At 45.1% G+C, this 12,503-nt stretch overlaps 1 protein-coding gene across 1 annotated transcript; it reads right to left on the reverse strand.

Annotated features, from left to right (window-relative positions):
- Positions 1-989: 989 nt before the first annotated feature.
- Positions 990-11,203, reverse strand: CAVIN2 (caveolae associated protein 2). The gene is made up of 2 exons (XM_058809424.1): positions 10,805-11,203; positions 990-3,540 (listed from the first exon to the last, which is right to left on the reverse strand). The coding sequence occupies exons 1-2, from the start codon at positions 11,195-11,197 to the stop codon at positions 2,758-2,760; spliced, it is 1,176 nt and encodes a 391-aa protein (XP_058665407.1). The 5' UTR covers positions 11,198-11,203; the 3' UTR covers positions 990-2,757.
- Positions 11,204-12,503: the final 1,300 nt, after the last annotated feature.

Raw genomic sequence — 12,503 nt, forward strand, 5'->3', positions numbered from 1 at the left:
CTGCAGTCCTCTACAATCCCTCCCTCAAACACTAACTTCTGCAGGCTGATGTTTCAGTCAGGCCTTGAGAGTGGAAGGCAAGGGGAAAAAACAGCTTGGGGACATCTTGAGAGCCTGAGCTTGCTTCCTCCTCTGGTTTATAAGACAGCACAAAAGCAGACATTCATGAGCTGAGAGACTATTTTTCTCTCTTGCAAAGCATGCTTTCTTTTGTTGGTTAGGATTACAGACCCACCTGTCCTTGTACATGTGCAATTGTGACGGAGAAAACATTTAATTCCAGTCCTGCAACTGCTGGCTGTGTGTGTGTGCTGTATTCTGAAGTGGGTATTTGAGTTAATTCCCCCAGATGCTCAGGATCTGCATTTCCAATGGTTTTGCTGGATAGCATTGTAATGCTCTTAGAACACTGTGCATGGGATTCATTTCAGCATCTCTGAAACTGGATAAAGCATGGCCAGGGGTATTGTTTGAATTAAAGCTTAGCAGGACAAACAAACCAGCATATCTGAAAGCACAATGTAAACATGATGTTGGGGCTCCTGGTTAGCACGTCGTGGCTGTGGGAGGTTGACAGCTGCTGCATAAAGGTTAAACGTGCTTTCTTTGGTCTGTCAGTAAAATTAAGCCTGCTAAAGACTATGTGGCACTCCAGAAGACAAGAGTTTATCTGTGTGCATAAACAGAACATAGTCTTCAATATAAATATGCTTTTAGGACTATTTAGGGTATTAGGAGTATGCTGCAGTCCAATAAAAAGATGCAGATTGAGCCAGGAGATTTTGGAAAGTGCCTGAGTATTTTTAGATGGGCTAGAAGTGTCTGGAAAGCAAAGCACTGGTGTTTGCATTGCTAAATAACAGCACAGGATGAGAAAGAAAATGGTATAGATACAACAGGGACATGAACTGAAGTAATAAATACTTGACCTTTAAATTTCATCTTTGCCAGCTTCTCAGAGCCTGCTTTCTCCCAAAGACTGACATGGCTGTGTTTTATATTATGCTTTTATTTGTCATATTCATAGTTAGTTACAAGTAAAAATTATTGAAATCCACAGTAGTTAATACAAAATAAAAATATAGCTGCACAAATTATGCCATGATTTTTCTTAGAAACAGTATCTTCTATATAATACCATGCACTTAAGAGCTTAACTCTTAACAGTACTTGCCTACACTAAGCTCTGACTAACTTCCAGTGTGATTTACTGGTTACAGATATTATCCCTGTGGAGTAACACCTGTTAATTATTTCATAATGGTACTTCTGCTGTAGCTTGTATTTCCCCTGTAATGTGTGATTCTAAACACAAAAGGAAGCAACCTTTTAGTGCAATGTTAAGTATGAGTAGAATTTTTATGTATATAAAAAAATAAAAATAACCCACTGCATAAACAACCAAGGATGTAAGGGGACTGTTGTGGGTATTGTGCTTCCCTTTCCTCCCTTGCCCCTTACCTTTAAGTGACAGGAATGAACATTCATAGTGAACAAACTACCTTTCAATTAATTTTGAAAAATTACAGACTAGTAATTTTGAGACCAGGTGGGTGACTTTGATCAAAGTTACCAGCAGAGAAGCAAATCCTGTGGCTTTGCAGGCTCATACTTAGGTAAACTCATCCCTGCCATGAAGTTCAATCCATAACACATTGTTCCCTTTGGACATGCCTGAAAGAGTATTTCACCTTTTTGAAGAAATTGTCCTTACATCCCTGTAATTATCTAACTTTCCTGTGTAGATATAGTTCTATATATGAAATAATCTGTAAAAAGATAAATTATGCTATTTTCAAAATACTCTGAGATACAAAGTTGTGCAGGTGCAAAATTTGATAGTATATTGCTATAAAGACTATGAATTAATTAGTGTTATCTGAGTATATATACTTTAAGCTGGGAGTATAGATTGAATACTGTGGGGGGTTATTTTTTGCTTTTTGTACATTTCATAGCATTTCATATTTTCTTCAGGATACCTTCATGTTCCTATGAAACACTTTTTTCTTTTCAATTTCTGACCCCTTAAAGGTATAGTAACTGATCACACATTCATGCTTGTCACTAATGTATTTCCATAACTCTGTTAGATTGAAAAATACTTTTTTTTTTTTTGCCCCCCCCACCTAAACACAGTGATTTTTTTCTAAATGAGTAGCAAGTGACTACTCGCAAAAATCTTTCCCCCACTGAAATGGATGGAACTGGGTTTTCAGCTTTGCCCTACAAGTACTCTGTTCTTTTAGTCCTATGATGCTGTGGATTAAAGCCCCAAACAAACTGCACGTGTGTGCACAATTACTGAGGCTGTTAATGTTCACAGAGCATGGCAAGGCAATTGAAATCAAACATTGCCATTGGTATTCCTACATTGACATACAAAACTACTCACAGTGCTGGGAAATACTGGGGGGAAGAGAAGAGAAATGCTTGGGTCTTGACTACTCTCCACACATTCCTCTGACCTAACTCTAAGAACGCCAGCTGATCAGCTTGCTTCTGCCAGACATCCTCTCCTCCTGCTAGTCCCTGACACCAGCTGGCAGCATCTCTAAATTCATGAACACCAGTGACTCTGCCTAAAACAGAGCACGTTGCAACTTTAGTCCTTGACCTTGCCCACTCTGCATGCAATAAAGTATCGCTGCAGAGGAAAGGATGGAAGAGTCGCTCCTCCTGCCTGTGCAGGTGAAACCAGTTCCTTCCCTCAGGAAAACTGTGTGTGTCTGGCAGGAGAAGCGGGGCTTGGGCTGCCTATGCTGTTTGGTCCACCTGCAGGACGGCTGCTTGGGTCGTTTCTTCATCAGACTGCTCCATCTCCCCGCTAAATGGGTTTCTCTCATCCAACAGTTTCTGGCTAGAAGCTTCCAGAGGCACGCGGTACTCTTCGTCGTCTTCCACGATGGACAGCTCAATGTTGTTGTTCATCGAGGCCTTCCCTTCCCCTGCGGCCTCCTTCTCCGGGGCGTCGCCGGCTGCCTTGCCCTGCTCGGCCAGGGAGGTGCTGGGGGTCATGTCCGAGTGCATGCTGGCGAAGGACACCTCGTCCTCGTTCTCGGCCTGCTCAGTGCTCACCGTCTCCGAGGGCCTGTCCTCGGCTTCCGCGGGGCTCTCCCCCTCACGGCCTTTCTTCGTGCCGAATCCCACTTTGAAACCCGGGCCCTTGCCAGAGGAGGATTTCTGGTGATGCACAGTGAGTGACTTCTTGATCTTCTCTCTCCGTTCGGGCGACACGATCTTTGTGCTGATCTTGTTCATCTTCTTCTCAATGTTTTGGCGGGAAAACGCTTTCTTCAGGCTGTCCACCTTCTTGAGGCTAGATCTTTTAAGTTTCTCAGCTCTTGATTCTTCTGTTTTCTCCTCTGCGCTGTCATCCAAGTCATCTCCTTCAGGAAACATTTCATCATCTGAACCCAACTCCACTGTGTGCAAGGTTTCTTCCAGTGTTTTGTTCTCATCCATGGGCTCCTCTTTTCCTTCTGTAATGCTGGGAATGGGCTCTTTTGCAAAAACACTGGCAGGGATCTCATTTTCCTCCTGAAAGAATTGACAATATTTGAGTTTCATAGTTCACGGGATACAAATTTAACAAACAAAGCACAACCCTGAGCAATTATTTTCCCCCTCCCCATAATGAGATGAATGCTGAGCGTTTATTGGTTTTTTCAATACATTTAACCAGTAACAAACCACTCAAAGCCCATTGAACCATTAGCTGGTAAAGTTTAAGACTTATGAGCTGTCAGCTGTAAGGCTACTCTTTGAAAGTGACTTGGGATTTATGCAGAATGGAAACCCTGTTCTTTTAACTTATATTAGATACTCTTCAGTGAGAGTTTAGCTGTCAAGTTGAACAGCTGTCCCTGGGGAGAAGCAAGGGTATGGTGTGGAGGGAGGTTGTACTGAAGACCTCCAAAAATCACATAACCCCACAGAGCTCTCAGTTTCTCGACCCACAGACTCAGAATATCCCTGCATAGAGGTGTTGGGTTCAGTGCATCTGGGAAGTATCTCAAATGGCAAATGCAGTTAGCACTTTTGCCATATTCCTGGAAAATATATGTTGCTGTTAGAAATGGATTGTTGATATTGAGAAACCATGAAGTTTATGGTGTTTGGAGTATATCCTGTTTTACAGCTATTCACAGAAAAAGAACCAAAAAACCTAAACTAGTAAATTTTGTTGGTAAACATTAAAATGTGGACAGGACAACTCTTTGAAATGTAAGGATACAAATTTATGGTACACAAAAATAAAAAGACACTATACCACATAGAAAATAGGAGCTTCTAGCCAACAGGGAAAGTATTGCTTTTTAGAAACAAAACCAAGAAAGGACACAGAAAGAAAGAATCTAAAACCAAAAGAGGCCGAGCAAGGGCAGGAGCTGCAGGTCATAACGAGGGATGTCTGTGCCCACCAAGTGCACCAGCTCTGCAACCCCGAGCAGCTCAGAGGCAGCACAATGAGCACTCTGTTCTCTGCAGGTTCTGCAGGCATCTACCCATGCAAAGAAAATGAGGCTCTTTGCAAACTCCCTTCCCCTCTCAGCACTTGGAGCCTTGGATCTGCATAGTCCCTACTCATTACCTGCTTTATCGCTATCAGACAGAGTGCATGCAATTTCACTTCCTCACATGCATTGCGAGGATTTTCTTTTCCCTCCTCCCTCCACATTTATCTTTAGGTACAAAAAGCAGTAAGTGCTGAGTGAAATGGTTGTAATAGTCTCAGATCTGTCCCCAGTGGGCCTGAGTGTACAGTTAAGGGGGAAAAAGGCCACACACACTTTTCCAAGTTCATGCTCATTATTTCAGGACTGAGCATACAGCTGTGATCACTGCAGAGAATAGTGTCTTGGGTTAAATTTGCTGTCAAGGCTGTTGTACATGGCTGTTGTTTATTCTGGGGATGAGGAGGCTCAGGGGTGAACTTATTGCTCTCTACAACTCCCTGAAAGGAGGTTGTGGCCAGGTGAGGGTCAGGCTCTTCTCCCAGGCAACCAGTGACAGGACAAGAGGACACTTAGCTGTGTGTCACAGAGGATATGTTGGACATTAGGAAGAATTTCTTTACAGAGAGAGTGATTAGACACTGGAATGTGCTGCCCAGGAAGGTGGTGGAGCTGTCTCTGGAGGTGTTTAAGAAAAGACTGAACGTGACATTTGGTATCGTGGTCTGCTTGACAAGGTGGTCTTGGGTCACAGGTTGGACTCAATAATCTCATTTCCAACCTAATTGTTTCTGTTATTCTGTGATCCTATTAAAAACTAGGACTACTTTGGTAGCCCTTCTGGAACCCAAGACTATGCAATAGGCAGAATAATTTTATACCACATTTTTATATATATACACACAGAGTGATTTTGAGTGTGCTGGTTAATATCCCATGTGGATATAGAAATGAGAAGTACAAAAGAAATGGAGCTGGTTTGACAGTTTGTATGTGCTTTGTTCCTGTGGGTTCTGCACAGCTCTCTGGGCCAGTGGCCTCAGTCAGATCCCCTGGCACACAGCTGGACAGGCCCTCTGCCTGCAGAGGAACTTCTAATGAAGCCCACACTCTTCTCCCCACACCTATTCTGTTGCTGCAACTGTCAACAACACTGACCAAGATAACAAAACAAACCTGCACCAGCTTTAAGTGAAACCAGCTGTTAACTGCTGCACAAATATTTATATTTTCTCTCCACTGCAGTTAATGAAATGTGGATTACATGAGTGGGTGCAGTGTTGAATTATTCCCCAGAGCACGAGAACTCAGGATAAAACATAATTTTCATGTCTAGTGCATTCTTTCCAAACCTAGGTAATCACACGCAGTTTTAGACATCTGAACATTCAGGTGTAAGTGCCTGAGTGGTATAGAAGCTCTGATTTTAATGAGAGGTGGGTTGTTACTTTTTAAGTGTTTTATCTGGGAAAGTGGTGTCATATGAGTTTAATCACAGCACAGTTGAAGCCAGAGATGGGTCTGAAAGGTCCTTCTCAAGGTCAATTTGGCTCTGTCTACAGTATTCATGTTGAACTGAAGTCTCTAGAATAATATGGATACAGGTTTGATTACAATTTTTATCAATTTTCTGACTGAGTAGAAGAAAGACTGTCAAACTACCCATATTTATAAAGGGAAAAAAACCCCAAACAAAAACTTACTGCATAATAATGAGGTAATGACTGCATTAAAAGCAGATCCTAGGTGGTCCCTGGCTATCAGGCAGTACTGGAATTCAAGTGATCAGCCCTCTGTCTAAGCTTCCTGCATGGCTCTGGAAAACATCAGCTTCTGGGCATCTATTTGTGTGCTTATAAAATGGGAATGACACACTTCCTACGCCATGCTTCCCAAAGACCTCAGGATTGCAGGAACTATGAAAATGCAAATGAAAATAAATGAAATAAAATCCTTTGAAAACATGAGGGTGCTATAGCAGGAATGTTCTGTGGTAGAACAGACATTTTTGTTTCAAACATGGTTACTGATAACACCTTGTAAGTGGGCTATTGATAACTTTTTGGGCTTACAAGTTTATGTGACAGCTGTATTTTGTTTTTGATACATTTTTAAGCAGGCTGCTATTTCATTTAGGAAGACTAGAACAATACACTGAAAAATGCCAGCTGTTACAAACTGCATAACTATTTTCCATGCCAAAAGAAGTAGAACTTTGATCTTTTCTTCTTGATCTAATCTAAAATTCTAAGAAAGCAATACATCTTTGTATTTACATCTGAGTTCAAAAACAGCCCTTGCATTTTTTCCTCAGATGGGCTTGACTGTAGGTAGCTAGCTCCTCTGAATTTTATTTTTCCATGTAGCAGATGAATAGAACAGTGGAAGTCTTCTGCATAAAACAACTCTTGCTAACACTAGTAATACTTGCTGGTTAAAATGGTTAAAATCAGTGCCTTCCTTGTGGCTTTTATCAGCCGTCTATGGGAACTTCCTGCAGGTCAGAATTGCATCCCTATCTTTTACAAAAAGGAGTAAGATCCGTAAGAGTCTACTACAAAACTGGGTGGCCTGAGCCAACAGGTGGCTAATTTACACAGCAAGTACTGATTCTCTGATGCTGCACGAGGGAAATCAATCTGCTTTGGTTTGATTTCTTTTGTTATATTTGCTGTATGAGGCCATGACCTTCAAGGAGGAGAGAAGGCATTTTCCCAGCCCTGCTCCTCTGTATGTTGCTGTTACATGCTCGAATGATCAGTAGCCTAAAACTTGTTTTGCTGCACCAAAGAGGTGAAAACATGACAAATCCTCCTGAAACCAGCTCTGGCTATTTTCCTCTGGACAATGCAGCTCTGCAGGCCTGGGTGTCACAGTGGGGAGGGAGGAAGGGAGCAAAGTGCCACCAGCCCATTTGCACATCCTGGGCAGGCTGAGGTGGTGGCTGCACCATCCTCTGACCTCCCACAGCACAGCTGGGCCAAGCCCAAACAGCTGTGGGAGGTATTTCTGTCATTAATCAACATCAGAGTATTCTCCCTGCAAGGTTCCAGCAGGGAATGCAGCATTATCAGCTTGTAGTTCTTGTGGTTCCCTCACTTGTTCATTTGGGAGCTTGTAGTTGCTTTTGCAAAAGATTATTGCAGTGATCTGAACAGGAAGGTACAATAAAATGGCTAATTTTTGGTGCCCTTCTCTTGCTTCATTTTAGGATGAAGGATTTACCAACAGCAAAGGTAAAGGACTGAAAAGGACTTGAACATTAGTGTGCTTGACTCCAAGCTGCAGTTTTGACTTATTTCATCTGTCCTATTTCCATGACATTTAACCAGTAATCATGACATTTAATTGAAAAATTAAGCATGAGCCTTTTTTTTTAATCTTCCATTCTGCTTTTGCAGCTAAAAAGCAAACAAAACCCCCATCAAACCAGAACCAAAAAGCTGGTCATGTGGCGAGAACAAAACAGAGGGGAACAATGCCAAAGCTTAACAAGGATTTTTAAAACAGTCACTTCAGTGTTTTGCTGAATTGCTGTGTCATTTATAATAACTTTTGCATCCTCAAATTCTTGGAATGGAGCTCCCTTAAAATATGCCACCAATTAAAGGAATATATGCAGATGTTCTAGGGAGAGAAAACTAAGAGCATTTTAATGGAAAATATGTAAATAGGTGAACTTTTCCAAACACAGTTCATTCTCAGTGCATATGCAGAGGGAAAGCTGATGCTGGCACGTGGGAGCACAACTTCATAAAATGCAGAGCTGGAGCTCAGTCGTGTGTTTTGGCTATGCTCAGTGCTCCCACCAAGTATCAGGGAGTTTAGGGTATATGTGAATGCAGAACTGAATCACTAATGTGAATTTTTATTTTCATATTGAGCTGTCTGCCTGAGCTGGGGAAGCTGCTTCTAATGAGGAACAGGCTCTGTGAAGTTTGGCATTGTTTTTTTCCAGTGGAAAAGAAGGATCCCCCAGCTGAAGAGGAGTCCCATACATCCAGATTCCCCTTTGTTTTCACAGAGACCTGGCGTCAATATGGCTTCATTATGTGACTTCTCCTTCCTGCAATTGTTTTTCCATGGATTCCAGTGCAAGGCAGGACAGAAACCCAGCCAGCCTGCTGTTTATCCCCTGTGCAGTTATCCTAGCAAGGAGTGGCCCTGCTGACTACCAGACTGTCCCTCCTGCAGCCTGAAAGGAGAGACAGTCCACACTGTCATTGCTCCACTGCCAGGAGCAATTCCCAGCTCGAAGCTGATTTTTTATTTTTTTTAAGCAAGTTTAACTGCAATGCTTCTTTTTTTGAGTATTGTGCTCCTGATCTGCACTGGCTTGGGACTGGTTAAGTTCATCATCCTGCACTGTGGTGACATATTTTCTGGGGAGAGATGGGAACTGAGTCACCTAAATCCCTGTAAAAGCTGTGCAGAGCAGACCTGCTGTCCAAAGGCACCAGCCCAGGGGCAGGCAGAGGATTTTCTTTATCTGCTGTGCTGGGACCCAGGCCTGTGCTGTTTGCCATAGGTTTGTGCACTATTAAGGAAAGGTTCAGAGGTTTCAACTGACCTTAGCTTTACACCTCTATTTAGTGTCAGGAAACGAGCCAGCAGGATGCTGCTTTACCCTCAAACCCTTCCTGGGGATTTTTACTGCTGCTTTCACCCAGTGCCTGCAGATTGCTGCCAGTGGAAGATCCCCACCCAAGCTAACCCCAAATGTCCTGCACACACAGAGCTCTGTTTGTCTTTCCTCTCTGCATTATGTCATCCTAAAATAGTAAATATTGCGTTCTGTGGAGGAAGACGCTGCTTGCAACAGCAAGGCCTTAATTGTCACGCTCAGAGGTATGAGAAATGTTAAAAATTACCTTCCCCCAGGCCTTGCTGATGTACCCACCCCACAGGAAAATGTCTAGGTCTGAACCTGCCAGCTCATTAGCCACTCATTAGCTAACAGGGCCTGGGAGATGGCACGGCCATGGATCCTAAATTACTTGCAGAACTGCAGAGAACATGTGTCTTTTAATTTACCCAGTCTCTGGAATAATTTCCACATTCCTTCTGGGGTGGAAACATGCTGCAGCTCCTCCTCTTCTGGCCTGACAAGCCTGGACTGTAATTTGGGAGAACAATGAGCAGGGAGGTGGGGGCTTCCTTTCTGGGGGAATTGCCTGTGCACTGACCAGGCCTGCCAGCTTTTTACAACCAAGCACCGCTCTCTTATTTTGGGATTGTTTAGGAAAAAGCCCCAACAAGCCAAGGAGCAGAGTTAGTGGCTGACAGAGGTAACACCCAGCTGACAAGCTCAGAATGGTGAGGTGCCCAAGCTGTGACTACCCCAGCCCACTATTTGCTCTCCTGCCCTCCCTCAGTGATTTGTGGAGGGCTGTCTTTATTTTTTTATATATGTGAAAGTCCTATCCTGTGTTTAGTTAAACTCACGGCGTGCTCTATCCAGACCATTGCTTAAAAAGGGGAAAATATGCAAACTGCTGCTATCACTGGATGGACTCCCAGGAAGCTGAGATTTTAAGCTGAATTTTTAGCTCATCCCTGGATGGGGCAGATCAGTCCTGCAGAGTGAAGCAGGGCACGAGGAGACAGGGAGATGCAGCCCTGTCCCTCTCCTGCTTCCAAGGGCAGAGGCAGTGGCAGTTTTTAGGGGCATTTCTACTAAAAGTTTGCAAAATGGGCTCTCAAGAGTTTGGAAAAACGTAAGGGCCCTTCCAGTTTACTTAAACCCCAAAACACACAATAAAACAAACCTTTCCCCAAACATATGCTGGGAGTTAGTAAAACACGGCTTTCCCTTCATTTGCAGAGAAGAGAAGGTGGCAGATTTCTCACTCATGCTAAGAGTTAGCAAAACAAGGTCTCTTTCCTCATGTTTGCTAGGAGTTAGTAAAAGACAATTTTATCTCCAAGACTGCAAGAGTTAAAGAGAATATTCTGTTTTATTTCCAAAGTTTGCTAAAAGTTAGCCAAAGAAAGGAAAAGAAAACAAAGAAAAAAAAGTGTTTTCCTCAAGTTTGCAAGAGTAAAGAGAGTCAGCTCTTTTCCCAGATTTCCTAAGAGTTAGGAAAAAGTGCTTTCTGCACGTCCGCAAAGAGGAAAAGCGGGACTTTCTCCTGAATTTGCTAAAAGAGGGCACATTCCCCAAGTTTAAGAGTTAGCAGAAGACTACTCTTTCCCCAAGTTTGCTAAGTGAAGGGGTTTTTGCTTCCGCATTTGCCGAGTTAGCACAAAGCCAGCTGCGGTGTCCGAGTGCGCGCAGGGTTAGCAGGCAGCAGCATCAGCAGCATCAGGGGGCTGTTCCCGGGCCGGGCTCAGAGCAGGGCTCTCACCTGGAAGATGAGCACCTTGAAGCGGTCTCGGCGGAGCAACTGGGCGTGGTGCTGCTCCAGCCGCCGCACCTGGTCGCACTGGCGGTCCAGGCGCTCCCGCACGGCGCGGGTGTTCGCGCACACCTTCCGCGACTTCTCCAGCAGCTTCTCCACCGTCTCGCCCGTGGCGCCGTGGCTGCGGCACAGCTTCACCACGTCCTCCTGGATGCCCCGCACCGTCCTTTCCAGGCCCCGCTGCCTCTGCTCCATCTGCCGCTGGTTCCCTTCCACCGCCTCCAGCATGGACACCAGCTTCTCCAGCAGGGCCAGCACGGTCAGCGCGTTCACCTGCCCGCCGCCCGCCTCGGCCGCCGGCAGCGGCGGCACCGCGCTGCCCGCCGCGGCCTCGCCCATGGCTGCACGGCCCGCACCGCACGGCCCGGCCGGGCCGCTATAAGGGCAGCCCCGAGCCCTCCCCCGGGGAGGATTCGGGCAGGGCCCGGCCCCGGCCCGCCCTGGGCAGGGCTGTGACCGCCCCGGGGAGCGCCGAGCGTGTCCCGGGCCCGGGCAGGGCTGTGACCGCCCCGGCAGCGCCGAGCGTGTGCAGGTCCCGGGCAGGGCTGTGACCGCCCCGGGGAGCGCCGAGCTTGGCCCGGGCAGGGCTGTGACCGCCCCGGCAGCGCCGAGCGTGTCCCGGGCAGGGCTGTGACCGCCCCGGCAGCGCCGAGCGTGTCCCGGGCAGGGCTGTGACCGCCCCGGCAGCGCCGAGCGTGTCCCGGGCCCGGGCAGGGCTGTGACCGCCCCGGGGAGCGCCGAGCTTGGCCCGGGCAGGGCTGTGACCGCCCCGGCAGCGCCGAGCGTGTGCAGGTCCCGGGCAGGGCTGTGACCGCCCCGGGGAGCCCGGAGCCTCCCCTGGCCCAGCCCGGCCCGGCCCGCGGTGAATTGAATGAGCTGCCGGCCCTCGGCAGCATCAGTAGATGGCAGGAGATACCGCGGAATGCAGCCCCTCTGAAGGAGGAGAGGGAGAATGTGTTGATGGTGATGGTCCCGGGGAGAGGTTGTGGGTGTAGACCGGAGTTCTGAAGGCCTTAAACTAATAAGAATAATTAAAAGTGTTTAAATTATCGCTGTAATCAACAATACGATTATTACAGTAATCGTATGTCGACATGCTTTTAAATAAAGCATGCTTTTAAAAAAAAAGTAAATTACTACTGTAATAAATACATCAATTATTACATTAATCACATATTAATGTGCTTTGACAATATACAATATACAAAATACAAAAATATACAATATACAAAAGTAAATATATCAGTACATTTATTCTTATATCAGCATCCTGATGATAGTTTGTAATAATTGTCGTAATAATTAACAAACTTATGAAACACTTACTCATGGTGAATCGAATCTCCCATAATTCCTTTCACCCTGCGCAACAACAGATAGGTTTTTTGGGATTTTAACAAATAATAATGTAAATATTTTTATCTCCTCTTTGTTTTTATTATTACAGGGCTTTAAATATAATTTAGGTGATGATTATTCTATTCTATTCTATTCTATTCTATTCTATTCTATTCTATTCTATTCTATTCTATTCTATTCTATTCTATTCTATTCTTTGTTAGTAAAAAATCTGAAATAAGTGTGGTGCATGGGTGGAGGGAATGCCAGAAGCTTGGATTCCCTGCTTGGGATGTGGAGATTAGCT

The sequence above is a fragment of the Ammospiza caudacuta genome, chromosome 8 (assembly GCF_027887145.1).
Source record: "Ammospiza caudacuta isolate bAmmCau1 chromosome 8, bAmmCau1.pri, whole genome shotgun sequence".
NCBI lineage: Eukaryota > Metazoa > Chordata > Aves > Passeriformes > Passerellidae > Ammospiza > Ammospiza caudacuta.